This window comes from Nicotiana sylvestris, chromosome 12 (assembly GCF_000393655.2).
Source record: "Nicotiana sylvestris chromosome 12, ASM39365v2, whole genome shotgun sequence".
NCBI classification, from domain to species: domain Eukaryota; kingdom Viridiplantae; phylum Streptophyta; class Magnoliopsida; order Solanales; family Solanaceae; genus Nicotiana; species Nicotiana sylvestris.
This window is the reverse complement of record NC_091068.1, coordinates 116,054,765-116,070,946: the sequence shown is the minus strand read 5'-3', so window position 1 is coordinate 116,070,946 and position 16,182 is coordinate 116,054,765. Positions and strand designations below refer to the sequence as shown.

The window sequence follows — 16,182 nt, the reverse complement described above, 5'->3', positions numbered from 1 at the left end:
CCGGAAACCCCCAGCAAGCGATTTTGTCCGCCAACCAATTATGGGGACACGGAGCAAGAAAAAAGGAAAGAGAAGGAGAAGCATCCACCGGAAAGGCACCTCTTCCCACCATAAGTGAAACTGACTGAATCCTTTTGTCTGCTGCAGGAAAACAAAGGATTGATAATGGCAGCAAGACACAACGCCAGGGAAATCACCAAAAATCGGGGCAGAAATTTTTTTACCGATTGTCAAAAATTTTCTCGGAAGAACGGGGAAACAATCTCAATATATTTAAGTTCTAGGTCGCCCACCAGTATAATGCGGGAATACATTTAAGTTCTAGGTCGCCCACCAGTATAATGCGGGAATACATTTAAGTTCTAGGTCACCCACCAGTAAAATGCGGGAATACTTTTAAGTTCTAGGTCGCCCACCAGTATAATGCGGGAATACATTTAAGTTCTAGGTCGTCCACCAGTATAATGCGGGAATACATTTAAGTTCTAGGTCGCCCACCAGTATAATGCGGGAATACATTTAAGTTCTAGGTCGCCCACCAGTATAATGCGGGAATACATTTAAGTTCTAGGTCGCCCACCAGTATAATGCGGGAATACATTTAAGTTCTAGGTCGCCCACCAGTAAAATGCGGGAATACTTTTAAGTTCTAGGTCGCCCACCAGTATAATGCGGGAATACATTTAAGTTCTAGGTCGCCCACCAGTAAAATGCGGGAATACATTTAAGTTCTAGGTCGCCCACCAGTATAATGCGGGAAAACATTTAAGTTCTAGGTCGCCCACTAGTATAATGCGGGAATACATTTAAGTTCTAGGTTGCCCACCAGTATAATGCGGGAATACATTTAAGTTCTAGGTCGCCCACCAGTATAATGCGGGAATACATTTAAGTTCTAGGTCGCCCACCAGTATAATGCGGGAATACATTTAAGTTCTAGGTCGCCCACCAGTAAAATGCGGGAATACATTTAAGTTCTAGGTCGCCCACCAGTAAAATGCGGGAATACATTTAAGTTCTAGGTCGCCCACCAGTATAATGCGGGAATACATTTAAGTTCTAGGTCGCCCACCAGTATAATGCGGGAATACATTTAAGTTCTAGGTCGCCCACCAGTAAAATGTGGGAATACATTTAAGTTCTAGGTCGCCCACCAGTATAATGCGGGAATACATTTAAGTTCTAGGTCGCCCACCAGTATAATGCGGGAATACATTTAAGTTCTAGGTCGCCCACCAGTATAATGCGGGAATACATTTAAGTTCTAGGTCGCCCACCAGTAAAATGCGGGAATACTTCTAAGTTCTAGGTCGCCCACCAGTATAATGCGGGAATACATTTAAGTTCTAGGTCGCCCACCAGTAAAATGCGGAAATACATTTAAGTTCTAGGTCGCCCACCAGTAAAATGCGGGAATACTTTTCAGCTCTAGATTTTGGAATCAGTAACCCCACCTGAAGGCGGAAGGTTACAACAGAGACCCCAGGCAGGAAACAATAAAATCCCCAGCACCAAGAAGCAGAAGGCTGCAAAGGCAAGCGCGCGATTCAAAAGGAAGAAGGAATGCGTCTCAAAAGAAGCAGTTTGGGAACGTTATAGCATGCCCTACATAACAATCTTGATGAATAAAGCCATACCACTGAAGAAACCATTGAAAGGCTTAAAGAAGAGGGCCATGTCCCCAGCAGATCAAGCGAAGTGATGAAAACTGGCATTCGGAAAAAGCGAAGGACCAGTATCATCCCCCAAGTTCACAAAATAAAGGCATCGGAGGAAAGCATCAGCCGACAAGAAAGCAAGGCAACAAGAACAAGTTGAAGATAGATGAGACCTCATGATCCATAGTCTAGCTTAGCTTCTTGTTTTTCCTTTCAAGAACAATGTAACAAGGAGATCAGTGAGCAGTAGCATCCTACAGCAGCAGGCAACAACGCACAACAGCAGCGAGCACCACAGTCACACGGTAGTCCCAGCTACCAAAATTTCCCGAACTACATTGACCTGATTCCTGTTCAGCCCAAGATATGTAGGAAACCTCTGAAGCAAAGGTTCGGTCAAATCTTTTTAAAAAAATGCTTCACACGGAGTATTCGGACGGGCAAAAATCGCTCGCTTTATCTTTGCGCGAAAACCCTTCGTGTCTTCGTGCAAAGAGGGGCAGCTGTAAGCACGTGATTTTTGCTTCACGGACAAGCACTCCAAAAGAAAACAAAAATAGTGACCAGTGACCTCGCTGTACAAATTTTCCAATTTTTCATGACATGTACTGCTAGTCATTTGTGGTTCATCCCATTTTTTTGCATTTTTTGATCTTATCAGTCAAAACACAAGGTATGTCTGTCATAGTAATCAAACCGTAATTCAGTAGTTAAAAGAAAATTCAAAATATATGTGCATTGTTCGTTCTAGGTTGTGATTTAACTTACTTGAACATTTTAATTTGGTGTGATAATGGTTTGAAGTGTTACATTGTTGTTTGTTTTAATTTCATTTGTTTTACTATTTATTTGTTATTTTTTGTTTTTTGTTTTAAAATTAGAAAAAAACAAAAAGAAAAGAGTTGAAAATCGGTTTGGGCCCAAAAATGAAACGAAATAGGCCCAAAATCGGCACTCAAGTCCAGTCCAAATCCGGCCTGCCCAAGCACCAATTCAAACGACGTCGTTTCAGGTAAGTCGATCTGAGCCGTCTAAGCCTCTTGATCCAACAGTCCACATCCGCACCCGTGACCCGACCTGTTTAGCCGGTCCAACCCAATCCATCACTTAAACCCAAACGTCCCCGTTTTAATACCAAACGACCTCGTCTCACCCCTCACCATCAGATCCAAGCCGTTGAGATCATCTGATCCAACGGCTCAGATCTAAACCCTTAGACCATATATAAGCTTTCTATCACACCCCACGCCCCCTAGTCGAACCCCCCCCCCCCTTCACTCAGCTCCTTCCTCACCAAGCCCTGAAACCCCCGAAACCCTAGCAGCCGCCCTAGTTTCCCCTTCACCAGAACCCGGCTGCATGAACGCCGGTGACCACCTCCTGAACACCCCAGGACCCCCTCACTCTCCTGAACATGGATCTATTACCCCCTAGCCTCGAATCCCCTTCCTTCATCTCGAATCTTCATTTGAAGATTCGAGTCGAACCCGGACCTATACCAAACCTCACCATCTTCATACCAGACACTCCCCTGACCCCCCTCGTGACCAAACCAGGCTTGGTTTGGTCCGAATCTACCCACAACTCTAAAAACCAGATCTAAAAATCCAGACCTTAGAACACATGAACCTGGGGAATCCAGCTAGCCTTAACGGGGGTTTGAGGTCTAATAGACCTTAATCAAGGTGTTCTCATGTGAGAACACCCTGATTAAAGTTTGTTCGGCCTCAAAGGGTCAGAGTTGAGTCAGATTTGGATCAATTTTGTTTGGACATTTCTCGGTAAGTTTTTCTTTTCCTTTTTGTTTTATTCAACTGCTAATTAAGTTGTCAGCATGTTTCGTTGTGTTTGTTTGTTATTTTTGTTATTTTTCATTCGGATTTCTTCCATCTCTGTCAAAGACCTTTTATTTGGTCGATTGTTTTCTGTGTGTGATTTGAACGTATCCTATGATAAACATGTCCGATTAGGATAGTCGTCGCATAAATAACTTATATAGGTTCCCAGTGATTGACCAAAGTTGTCCGAAGCCCTTCAGGTCCCTGTATGTATTGGTTTATATGTGTGACTGATTGTTACCAGTTATAATTAGTATAGTCGACTTGATAAATGTCGTCGATTAACTTCCTACGACTGAATGTTCAAATATTCTAATTCGTACAACTTCACGTAAGTGAATGAACCTGTTGATTGTTAATTGGATGCTTGACATTAGCTGTGACTACTAGCTTGTAACTGCATTGTAAACAAATTAAAAGAATCAGGCTAGGGCAGTCTTGAATTGAACTTTCAGAAGTTCAAAATGCCCTGATGCTGCAAGGGGTTTAGGGCAGTAATAATCAAGGTTAACAAGGGTAGTCTGGGGTTCGAGAAAAACAGGAAAAAGCTTAGTTTAAGTGAGCTGACAAGTAGGGTACTAATTTAGGATTAAACTAATGCAAATGGGGAACAAGACACAAGAGTATGGGGGTTTAAAATGAATACTTAAATGAACCCATAACTCTTGATTAAAGAATAAGGCCAAGCGTGGGGAACAAATGGCTGGCATCAAAAAGATGCTTAGGCGTTGGATTTAATAGGTATGGGCAGTCTGCAAATTGGCAGGATCCAGGCAGCTTGACTGCACTGGTTGTTTGGCTTATAAATAGGCTATTTCAGAACTTAGAAGGGGCTGGAAATTTTAGTCTTGAGGAGAGGTCTTGTAAGTTGAAGAAAACTGAAAAAAAAAACAGAAGGAAATTTCCAGAAATAATGTAATTGAACACTGTCCAAAAACTGCACAAAGAAACCAAGTTGGTTATCCTAACTGGGATTGTTATTTGTTCCATTAAGAGAAGTCTGTGTTCTTCTGCTGTGATTGTTACTACACTGAGCTTTCTGTGTACTGTTGGTTTGAGTTTTGACTATCGGAACTGTAGTGGTTATTTGTTGAGCTTTTGGGGTTATTGGGATCACTGGATTGCTGTTACATTCAACATTCTGGGCTGTTGTTTCCTGCTCTGTTTTTCTGGGATTGTCTGTCCATTGCTCGATCACTTGTTGAGCTTCTCCATTGTGGCTGTTTTGTTTGTTGCTGTGTTGTGTTGTTTACCTGCTGTTGTGCTTGCTGTGTACCACTCAGCTGATCATCTTTCTTCTTCTTTTGCTCCTCTATACCAGGTACACAAATATACTACCACTGTAACTTGAAAGGTTTGAGCATGAATGTAAAAGAGAAGATCTGCAGATGCTTATATATGCATAGACTATTATGTTAGGCCTCATATAATGTATAATAGTTTACATTCTTGTTTTGGATACTGGAGATAGTCCTCATGCCTAATAAATGTCAATGTATGGTAGTTGAATGTTAGACTGTGTATATAGGTTGGTGATAAAAGTATGCCCAATGCATTAGGTTGTATCTTAGATTTAGCTTACTGGTGTAGTATAATTCTGTAATGTATGCCAAGCATTAAAATCGTACACTACTAGTTAAGTTCTTTCCCTTCTGATAAACTGCTTCATATAACTGGTAAACCATGTTTTAAGATAAAGAACACAGAGCTTGCAATCTCAACCTCACGAAGGTCGAACCCAGGTTCGAAACAGACCAAGCAGGCCCGCATCGAACAAACAATGGCCCAGGTCTGGTCCATCACGCATGGGCTGGATTTGGGCCCTTAATTTTTGCTCGACTGACTGTGTACGTGGCCGTGCTTCTGATTTTGCACAAGCACTCGGAATTCTGTTATAGATAACTTGCAAGCATGTAATTAACTAGGGCTATCTACTGTTTTCAATTAGTAGAGACAAGCGCGACAAGAAACGTAGTTGCTATAGGATATCCCTTTAAAAACAAGGATGAGACGAGCCTCGACGAACAAAATGAACAAAAGTTGTGGGGCTCTCTATTGTATGTATATATCAAAGTATTTAGAATTCGGGACGTGCCGTTTAGCGAATTTTACGGCCCTCCCAAAATAATAACATGATAGTTTCTTTAGGTGCGTATTTAATAATCTATTTTCTTAAACTTGGGTGTGCATTTCATGCGACCCAAATCCAAATCCCAAAACGTCAAATAAAATATGTTCCGGATTGTGAGTGCATTTCATGTGGCGCAGTCCAAAGACATGTTTTTTTAGCGATGTTCACATTCCTAAAAAATAATGATAATAAAGCGGTAAAAGATAAAATTTGCACATGGTTCATAATTGTATTTAAAATTAGATAAATAAGCCGAGTATAACAGTTGAGCGACCGTGCTAGAACCACGGAACTCGGGAATGCCTAACACCTTCTCCCGGGTTAACAGAATTCCTTGTCCGGATTTCTGGTACGCAGACTGTAATATGGAGTCATTCTTTTCCTCGGTTCGGGATTAAAATTGGTGACTTGGGACACCCTAAAACTCCCAAGTGGCGACTCTGAAATAAATAAACCAATCCCATTTCGATTGTCCTTTAATTGGAAAAAACTCTCTTGTGCCCGCGCGGGTATGAAAAAGGAGGTGTGACAAACTTTATGTCAGCTGGTCAGCTTTTTCAGTTCGACAAGACAACACACACATAATAAATATACAAATAATTTTATTAAATTATTATTTAAATAGGTAAAATGGGAAAGTACAAATCATAGTTAACAAGCATAATTTTATTTCATAAATCTTGCAACATAGACATAACAACTAATTATTACAACATCAACTCATGGGTAGTTAGGTACACTAGAAGAACACCCACCACGAGCTTGATTAGTTTTGCCACCCAAACCAGCTGAAGGACATTTACGACGGTTGTGTCCTGTTTGCAAGCATATACCACATTTGCGCGCATAAACGGTGTCACTAACATCCATTTGGTTCTGTATACGCGTTCTCTTATGCACATGTCTTTTACACAAATAGGACTTATTACACACCATTTTAAATGGTTTCGGAGGCCAATAATGCTCAGCACCCACTGGCTGCAACTGACCATTATATGTGTTTAGGTACTTGGAAACACTATATTGTTGATCAACATAGTTGGTCTCCACATAACCAACACGTTGAAAACACTTGATGGCATGTGAGCAAGGCATGTGGTAGATGGACCATTTTCCACAGGAGCATAACCTTGCTGATTCATTTAGGGTATGTACATTATTACCTCGATTATTATGGATAGCGGTGCGAACTTCAAAAATACCTCTTTCGTTATCATACTGCAAAAATAAATTCCAATGTGCTCGCCGTCTGTATTTCTCAAATCTTTGCATCGGCACCGGCATAAATTCAACACCCCTCTCCATCAATTCCGTTGCAGCTGCAGACCGTTCAACAAACCTCTCCGCCATCTACTTGAACGACATCTGCACCATGGCTGTGACGGGCAATCCTCTTGCCGACTTCAATAACCCGTTGAAGGACTCTGACACATTTGTAGTAAGAATTCCCCATTGTCTGCCACCATCCGCATGCAACGTCCACTTTTCAGGGTCATATCGCATTAACCAACGATAGGCTGCCTCGTCTTCTTGCCTGATAGAATCCATATGCCTCCAGAATTTATGTTGTTGGTGGTCTATTGCTGTCATCCACATCAAATCATGTAGATCCTTGTTGGGATGTGCCTTCTGGAAATTGGCCTTAAAGTGCCTCACACAGTAACGGTGGTATGCATAAGGTTCTTGCCATGCAGGCAAGTTCTCCACATAACTTAATATACCACCGTGCCGATTAGATATTAGACAAATACCTGAACGTTGTTTGACAACGTGCTCTTTCAGGTAGTTCAAAAACAGCGTCCACGTCTCTGTGCTTTCATTGGCACAAACAGCAAAAGCTAGAGGAAATATCTGTCCATTAGCATCCACCACCACGGCTATCAATAGCTTGATATCGTACTTTCCATAGACATGAGTTCCGTCTATGGATATTACGGGCCGCCAATGCGAAAAACCATCAATTGCTGGCTTAAACGCCCAGAACACGTAGTTGAATATGTATTCTGGTGTTCCCGAACTCTGCTCAAGCTTCCATTCAACAACTGTCCCGGGGTTAAAATGCTGCAGTGCGGCCATGTACTTTGGCAGAGATGCAAATGACTTATCCCAATTACCGTACACAATTTCAAACGCTCGTTTGCGCCTGAGAAACGCCTTTCTTTTCGAAATGGTATGGCCATATTCCTAGTGGACTGATGTAATGCACTCTTTGATTGTATACCTTATGAACGGTTCGAGGTGCGGAATAAGTACAAGAGAAATCAAGTCAATATCCAAGTTGAAGTGATTCCCGTTGAATGTGCCCATTTCGCATGTATGGGTGGGAATGTATTTACCCACTTTCCACATACCTGTCTTCTTCTTGGTCGCACGCAACATCCAATTACATGGGCAAAACCACATGTGGCAAACAACCTTGTATACCATCGGACTTGACTCCCACACCTGCATCTCACGACACTCTTTTACGTTGTTCATTTTACAAGCCCTACTTAAGCGCGCTTTATCGGGAAAAAACATCCCTTTTGCAAGCACCGTTGGTCGACTCATCCCATATTGCTGTTCGGATTTCATCAAAATCCCTTGTGAGAGCTTCCACATCCGGCACGGTTGGCAAGTTATCAATGTAAGGAATCTCCCTTGAATGAAATGGCACGTCGGACTCGTACACTCTTTGTCTAGGGGGATCTCTCTTCAAATCAGGTCCTTCCTCCTCATCCTGCTCATCACCATCCTCACGAAAAAAGGGTGTCTCGTCTCCGGATTCATCGGTATTGTTATCGTAATCACTGTTTTGTTCCTCACTCTGTGCATCTGCCAGAATGTAATACGTCGTTTTCGGTCAATTGAGTGAGTACGGGTGGTTCAACTTGCTCGTTTTCACTGGACAACCAACAAAAATATAAGTTACTGAATTAATAAATGCTTTCCATATGGCTATATCACTTCACTTACAAGTCGTAATGTGATGAAATTCCATGATGGACGTTTTCAATTAGGTGATGACTACCGGATGGGCCACTTGTAAAATTCATATCCGACCGATACCCCCTATTAAATATATGAGCGTTAATACAAATTTAATATGCCAAAAATATACATAATTAACACAAATGAAAATTGAAGTTTACCACTCGTCTTGTGAATTATGGAAAGCAGGGTATAAATTATTTTCTCGCTGCTCATTCGCCGACGGTGATAAGTTTAAATCAAGGAAAACTCTTTCATCTGGAACCTGTCTAGCAAAAACTGCTCCAGAATAACCACCCGATGACTGGGGGTTATCTCTACTATGCACAACCTCGTTTTTTGGAACGGCTTCAACCTTCACGTACATCTCCAACATTGTGATTACAAGAAATTCCCAGCATTCGTCCGGAGTCCTCAGAAAATCACTCAAAGTTTCATCATCGTCGATGTTAAACTCCGAGTAAAAAGCAACCCCTTGCGGAGTGACGGAATACGGATATCTTTCAGTTACTTTAAGTATCACTGAACGTTTCCTCACACTTATTTTTTTGCATAACAACGATATCAATTTATCGTACTCTATTGTAAGTATTTAACATGACACTGAGCAGGTAAACTGTAGCCCACGGAGTTATTCTCCATCACAACCCCACCCCACCCCCCAATATAATGAAACTCTTATTCTACGCTCTTCAGACATAATGAAAAAATGTTGGAGAATTTAACAACAATAAACGTTTCAACAAGAGTTAAAAAATTTTTTGAATGAATTTCTATACAATCCTAACCTCTTTATATAGGAAATGGCTAGCCGGGAATTTATATATATATATAGCGCCCAAAAAGTTGGTACTATATGCTTTTGAATTATTGAAGTCAGGAATTGTTGGTGGGGCCAGGAAAAAGGAGTATAGCGCCAAAATACCAGGCGTTATATATAAAATGTATGTATAGCGCCAGGTATTGTGGCGTTATACTTGGGTGTGTCAGATTTTACAGTATAGCACCACAATACCTGGCGCTATACATTAACGGTGCCGTTATTGTTAACGTATAGCGCCAGATATTGTGGCGCTATATATAAAAATGTAACCTTTTTTTTTCCTAGCTATTTATGTATTTTGAGTCCAAAAGAACCACAATTGGTTCCGGACTCTTTGATAATGCTGGCTCGAATTAGTCGAACAAATGGGATAACTTGCAATAAGAGGGTCTCAATTCATAGCATTCTAAAATCACCGGAATTACTTTGTAGTTTACTCAGAACTAAATGGAATCTTCCCAGTCTGAAGGAATATTGTCCCAACTATTTGTCTCTCGTAGAATCTGACAAAAAAATCAGGTGGACATTTTGTTTGACCATTCAAAAATGATAAAAAGCTAAAACAGTCGTAGCCAGGTAGTAAAACAATTGAATTCTGAAACTTAAATGACTTACTGTTTTAAAATAACTAAGTGGTTAGGTGTCTTTACCAAAGGCATGATTGACAAAGACACACAGCATCAAGCTGTAACATAGCTGAGCATGTCTATAATTACTACTCCCGGGTTCATTTTAATTAATTTTTTTATTATTTTCATATATATTAAGGAATCCAATTTTTAGCATTAATTAATTATTAATAGAATTGACCATATTAACTTTAATTTGTTCATTGGAAATATAACAAACAGTCCTAGGCTCTTTACTCCAACGGCAACTTTAGAAAAAAAAAGTTAATCCCTTCTTGATATCTAAAAAAATCAAATATTGTGAACCACAAAAAAAAGACCAAAAAATCTGTTAAAATGAAACCGAGGGAGTAGAGACCTAAACTAGAGTCCCTTCACCTCACCAACCTACACCTCCGCAAAACAAATATTGTTTTTATAATAATAGTGTTCGGACCAACTTATGCTCATTCGATTGTTCAATTGCTAGTTGTCTCCCACTAACACAAATATCGGGTTATTGTGGCAACCTTTGTTGCTCCCACAAAACAAATTATTTGACTGTGAGGAGACAAAATGGTTGGGTTCCACTAGTTTTGCTATTACAATGACAACCAATGTGCAAAAAGGTGGGAAGAGCACAAATATGGCTGAAACATTACAATAGCTATGACAATGACAATGTGAACAAAGTAAGGTAGGAGCAGCACAATATGGCTCTACATGAAACATAAATATAGCTGACTGCACATGGAATCTTATCTTCAAGGACATGGTGAAGCACGCAATGCAGTTAATAAGCACCAAAAACATGTTAGCACCTCACCTGGCAAGGGGACTGAGAACGCCTGACCCTCAATAATGCAACTTCTACCAATATTAGTAACTAAAATATATAAATAACATAAGCCACCTAGTTGACAAGACATCCAAAATAACGATTTGAGAAATTCTAGATCGAAAAGACATGAATGGAAAGATAGAAATAAACTAATCACAACCCAAGAATGGCTGAAAGGTACTAACCTTGTAAATGCATAATGGAGAATATTAACCACAAAAAGAAAAAGATAACAAATATGTAAGCAGAAACAGATAGCAGTATTACAACTCGAAACCAACGCTTATCACTCTCCAGCATTCACTCCTTATAAACTACATAAGCCCAAAACTAGCTGGACTTCACAGCAAAGTGTACGCAAAGATGCAACATACAAGAAAAAAACTGCTCATATCTCTGGGAGATCAGAAACATATTACACCACATATAATAAAATGCCTTTCTTCAGTTGCCTTCATGATCGTACTCTTCCTCCTCCTCGTATTCACCTTCGTCATCAGCAGTGGCATCCTGATATTGCTGATACTCAGACACAAGGTCGTTCATGTTGCTTTCAGCTTCTGTGAACTCCATTTCGTCCATTCCTTCCCCTGTGTACCAATGCAAGAAAGCCTTTCTCCTGAACATAGCAGTAAACTGCTCGCTCACCCTCCTAAACATTTCCTGAATGGAAGTTGAGTTTCCAATGAAGGTGGATGCCATTGAGAGACCTCTGGGTGGGATGTCGCAGACACTGGATTTTACATTGTTTGGAATCCATTCAACAAAGTAAGAAGAGTTCTTGTTCTGAACATTAATCATCTGCTCATCGACTTCCTTAGTGCTCATTTTACCCCTGAACATGGCTGAGGCAGTGAGGTAACGACCATGACGTGGATCAGCAGCACACATCATGTTCTTGGCATCCCACATTTGCTGAGTCAGCTCCGGGACTGTTAGTGCACGGTATTGCTGTGAACCACGAGAAGTGAGAGGAGCAAACCCAACCATGAAGAAGTGTAAACGAGGGAAGGGGATCAGGTTAACAGCAAGCTTCCGAAGATCAGAGTTCAATTGACCCGGGAACCTGAGGCAGCAAGTGACCCCACTCATTGTAGCAGAAATCAAGTGGTTCAAATCTCCAACTGCAACATATGTAAAAGCACATTTAACAAGTGTAAGACGAGATGAGCAGATACCAACAAAATCTCTAAAAGGTTGGGAAAAAATAAAAGAAACAAGCGGACATCCAAAAGCTAGAGTAATTTAATTTTAGATTGTATTCCACTATGACTTTATGTGTGATGGTTGAACTAATAATAGGGGCTAACTGAAAGGGGAGCTAATTAATTATCCATAACCATATTGACTACCATAACTTTTTGATAATCGTGGTCCGGGCCAGCTTGCGCAAAACTATATTGACTACCATAACATTACAATAACAATAAAGTGAAAAGATACAGCGCAAGAACAGTTATGAGCCAGGAAAGGATCTAAACTACAACAGCAGATAAATCCCAATTCATATATTTATCAATTACCATAACCAGGCAGCATAAATCAAGGCTAAAATATTTGACTTAAACATGCACACACATGTTTGTTGGTGAGAATACATTTCATGTTTGTATCTGATTAGGCTTGTTCATTACCGCTCAAAAGTAACTGAAACAACAATATATAGATAATAGGAAAATGATCAAATCACCAGCTTACCTACCTTATTATAGAGGGTGATTGATGAATCAAATAGCAGGGACCATAATCCATAACAAATTATCTGTCCCCCACCCCAGGACCACAGGTCAAGGAAATCTAGGATTCTTTGAAATTACAATAGCCTTCACTCAAATATGTGTGTCCTACTACAACATGAATCATTGATTACTCATAGAACCATCTAACACCAACTACGGAATACCTAGAGATTAGCTGACGGTCCATATAAAGAATACATTTAGTGAAGCCACTTGAAACCAGGTCTTGTCTTTGAAGGCCACATGTTTCACCAGTTTAAGAAGGGTGAAAAAACCCGTAAACTAGAGAGGTCAATCAATACATGGATAAATAAATAAAAAATGATTGAAAAAGATAATTGTAGCACAGAGACAAAAGGTAATGTTGTCAATTTGGATAACATATACTCACAGCTGGGCGTGGTAAGCTTGAGAGTCCTGAAACAGATGTCATATAAAGCTTCATTGTCAAGCACCATACACTCATCAGCATTTTCAACAAGCTGATGCACTGAAAGGGTAGCATTATATGGCTCAACCACTGTATCTGAAACCTTTGGTGATGGGAAAACAGAGAATGTGAGCATCATGCGGTCAGGGTATTCCTCCCTGATCTTTGAGATTAGCAAGGTTCCCATTCCAGAACCTGTTCCTCCACCAAGTGAGTGGCACACTTGGAATCCTGCAAAAAGTTTTAAAAAAAATATATCAATAACCAGAATAATAGCCAAATTAAGCTCGATTACATTGCATACTAAGGATCCTAAGAAATACTACTCAAATCCATGATCTTTACCTTGAAGACAGTCACAATTCTCAGCCTCCTTCCTAACAACATCTAGAACAGAATCAATAAGCTCAGCACCCTCAGTGTAATGCCCCTTAGCCCAATTGTTTCCAGCACCAGATTGACCGAAAACAAAGTTATCAGGCCTAAAGATCTGGCCATAAGGACCAGTCCTCACACTGTCCATCGTGCCAGGCTCAAGATCCATGAGCACTGCACGGGGAACAAACCTCCCACATGACGCTTCATTGTAATACACATTAACACGTTCCAACTGCAGATCTGAGGTTCCAACATAGCGTCCAGTAGGATCAATTCCATGTTCATCACAGACAACTTCCCAGAACTTTGATCCGATCTGGTTTCCACATTGTCCACCTTGAATGTGAAGGATTTCTCTCATTTTTGCTGAAATTAACCATGATATTCTAAGTTCACTTCCACACACATATCAAAATCCACTATACAAAGTATTAAAGTCATATTTTCACGAAATTTTAAAGAGAACAAAGTTGATCGCCACAACATTTACCTAATTTCACTAGATAACGCTTAGTATTTGAATCAATTTGTGCATTTAAATAGCATTAATATCATTAACAACTGTTGATCCAAACTAACATGCCATGTATACAAAGCATATTTTCCTTAGATCTCAATAAATCGACTAGTCATAGTAAATTAAATATGCGAAACTACTGCAAATCTAATATATGTGATCTAACAGTAAATTCTCAGATCTGTAAATCAGTAAAACATAGAAAGTTCATTCGATTTAAAATTTCAAGTACGAAATATTGACAAATCAAAATAAATGAACAAAAAAACATTAAAACACTATCGATCTAAGAAAACATCATATGCGGAAGATTTTTACAAAGCGAAAAAGGAAAATGAGATAGAAAATCATTAATTACAGTAAAACTTATCAAAAATTATAAATGCAATTCAAAAATCAGTGATTAAACATAGAAAGTTCACTCGATCTATAAATTGAAGTATATCATATTGCAGAAGTAACTCAAAATCAATGCTATGAACCCCAAAAAAAAACATATCGATCTAAAAAAAATCAAATGCGGATGATTTTTAAGAAGTAGACAAGCAAAATGAGACAAACAATCATTAATCACAGTAAAAATCATGAAAATGACACTAAATGCAATTCAAAAATCACAGATCTGCGATAAATAAACAGAAAATTTACCTGTACAATCGGGAAGACAACTGAAGAAATCTAAAAATTGATCGAGAGAGAAGTAGAACTACTCACTCGATCGAGAGAGTAGTTAGAGAGTGAAGCGAGTGGGTGCGAAGAAGTGAAGGCCTATGAAGAATTTTATATTGAGGAGGGGGAAAAGATCAACGGTTGTAATCTTTTCCCTCCTATTACTTCTGGGCCCTCGATGGAGAAACGGACGGTGTCGATGAGATCTAAAATGGTGAGATTTGATTTTAATGTAAAATATTGTTGGAGATATTTTAGTGACGATTATGTCCTCTATGAAATTACTTGAATGCCCTCCCAGCTGTTTTACAAACTTACCAAAGTCGGTGTGCCATATCTGTTTGGCTGAGCTTCACCATCGCCAAAAAGTGCTTATTTTTTTGTTTAAGTTAACATGACCAAGCTTTTATAAAAAAAGAAAAAAGATTTTGAATAAAAGGAGAAACAATTTTAGATAAATAAAAGAAAAAGCTTCTTCCTAAAGCGTTTTAAAAAGAATTTATTCTCAAAATAAGCTGATTTTAGAAACTTGACCAAACATATTATTAATTTGTTACGTACTTTTTTTTTCTTACGAACTTATATGATTATGTGATTATTTACCCGTAAAACGGTACAGTCGAATTTATACGTGGTTTATAGACAAGTAAATTAATTTGATCCTAAAATAACTTGAATTAGACAAAAATATAAGACTTAGCCTTGAAATTGAAATAAACGGCAGATATCTTAGTTCCACGCGCAGAGCTATCGGAGGCAGCAAGAACAGTGCAAATAACCAAGAAAAGCAAAGTACTATTGAGCTTTTGGTAGAATATAGCGTATGCTTGTGAGAAAATTCTCTCTTTTTTTTACAATGATGGTAGAGCTCACTATATAGCTACACATAGGGAACAAGGTCATAGGATCAAGTCCCTCTTAAATGACAATTATGAGAGACATTGAAGAATGTATAACGGTAGACCATGCCATATTCTCTAGTGTATCATGTACTTAATGTTCTAGAATATTCTTTATTGAATGCTACCGGATGGATTGAATTTATTTCTCCTTCATGAATACCATTCTTTCTGATGACAAATGAGGTCATTGCCTTTAGGTTTGACTGCTTTCTGTCTTCGGCTCTACGTATCGCTTTCTCATGCGATCATTAAATATAAACATATTTTACCCCATACAGATAGTCCCCCTGTTTTCTGGTTGCATAACTTTGTGTCACTAGGAAGTTAGTAGAAATACCTTTCTTGGCAGAAAATTCTCTGACACCCTCCGAAAAATTTCTGACGGTTGATTAGAAGCATGTCTCTCCGCATTTAATGTCATGAACACGCATCATCCCTTGATTTAACATCACTTTTGCCGGTTATCGAAATAATTATGGCCACGATTTTAGCCTCCTATTCTGTTACTTATACGCATCAAATTTCTTCATTTATACTTCATAATTCTCCAAACTTTCTTTACTCAACTCGTACTTTGTCTTCAACCTTCTTCTCGAGAGAAAAACTTTCCTTCTTTTCTGATAAAAATGGCCTCTTTTCCGAGAAACCCTAGTTCATCAAAAAACAAAGGTAAAGCTG

At 39.3% G+C, this 16,182-nt stretch overlaps 1 protein-coding gene across 1 annotated transcript; it reads right to left on the bottom strand.

Moving 5' to 3' along the window:
• Window positions 1–11,036: 11,036 nt before the first annotated feature.
• LOC104220410 (tubulin beta-1 chain) lies at window positions 11,037–14,739 on the bottom strand. Its single transcript, XM_009771276.2, has 4 exons — window positions 14,582–14,739; window positions 13,384–13,782; window positions 13,000–13,269; window positions 11,037–11,993 (listed from the first exon to the last, which is right to left on the bottom strand). The coding sequence occupies exons 2-4, from the start codon at window positions 13,775–13,777 to the stop codon at window positions 11,314–11,316; spliced, it is 1,344 nt and encodes a 447-aa protein (XP_009769578.1). The 5' UTR covers window positions 13,778–13,782; window positions 14,582–14,739; the 3' UTR covers window positions 11,037–11,313.
• Between the last annotated feature and the right edge of the window lie 1,443 nt (window positions 14,740–16,182).

Bases quoted from the DNA above. Each gene is read 5' to 3' on its own strand.
- LOC104220410 (XM_009771276.2), bottom strand. From the start codon at position 13,777: ATGAGAGAAATCCTTCACATTCAAGGTGGACAATGTGGAAACCAGATC. The intron at 13,270-13,383 runs GTAAAGATCATG...AACTTTTTGCAG, and splicing joins GAATTGTGACTGTCTTCAAG to GATTCCAAGTGTGCCACTCA. The intron at 11,994-12,999 runs GTGAGTATATGT...CATATGTTGCAG, and splicing joins CAAGCTTACCACGCCCAGCT to TTGGAGATTTGAACCACTTG.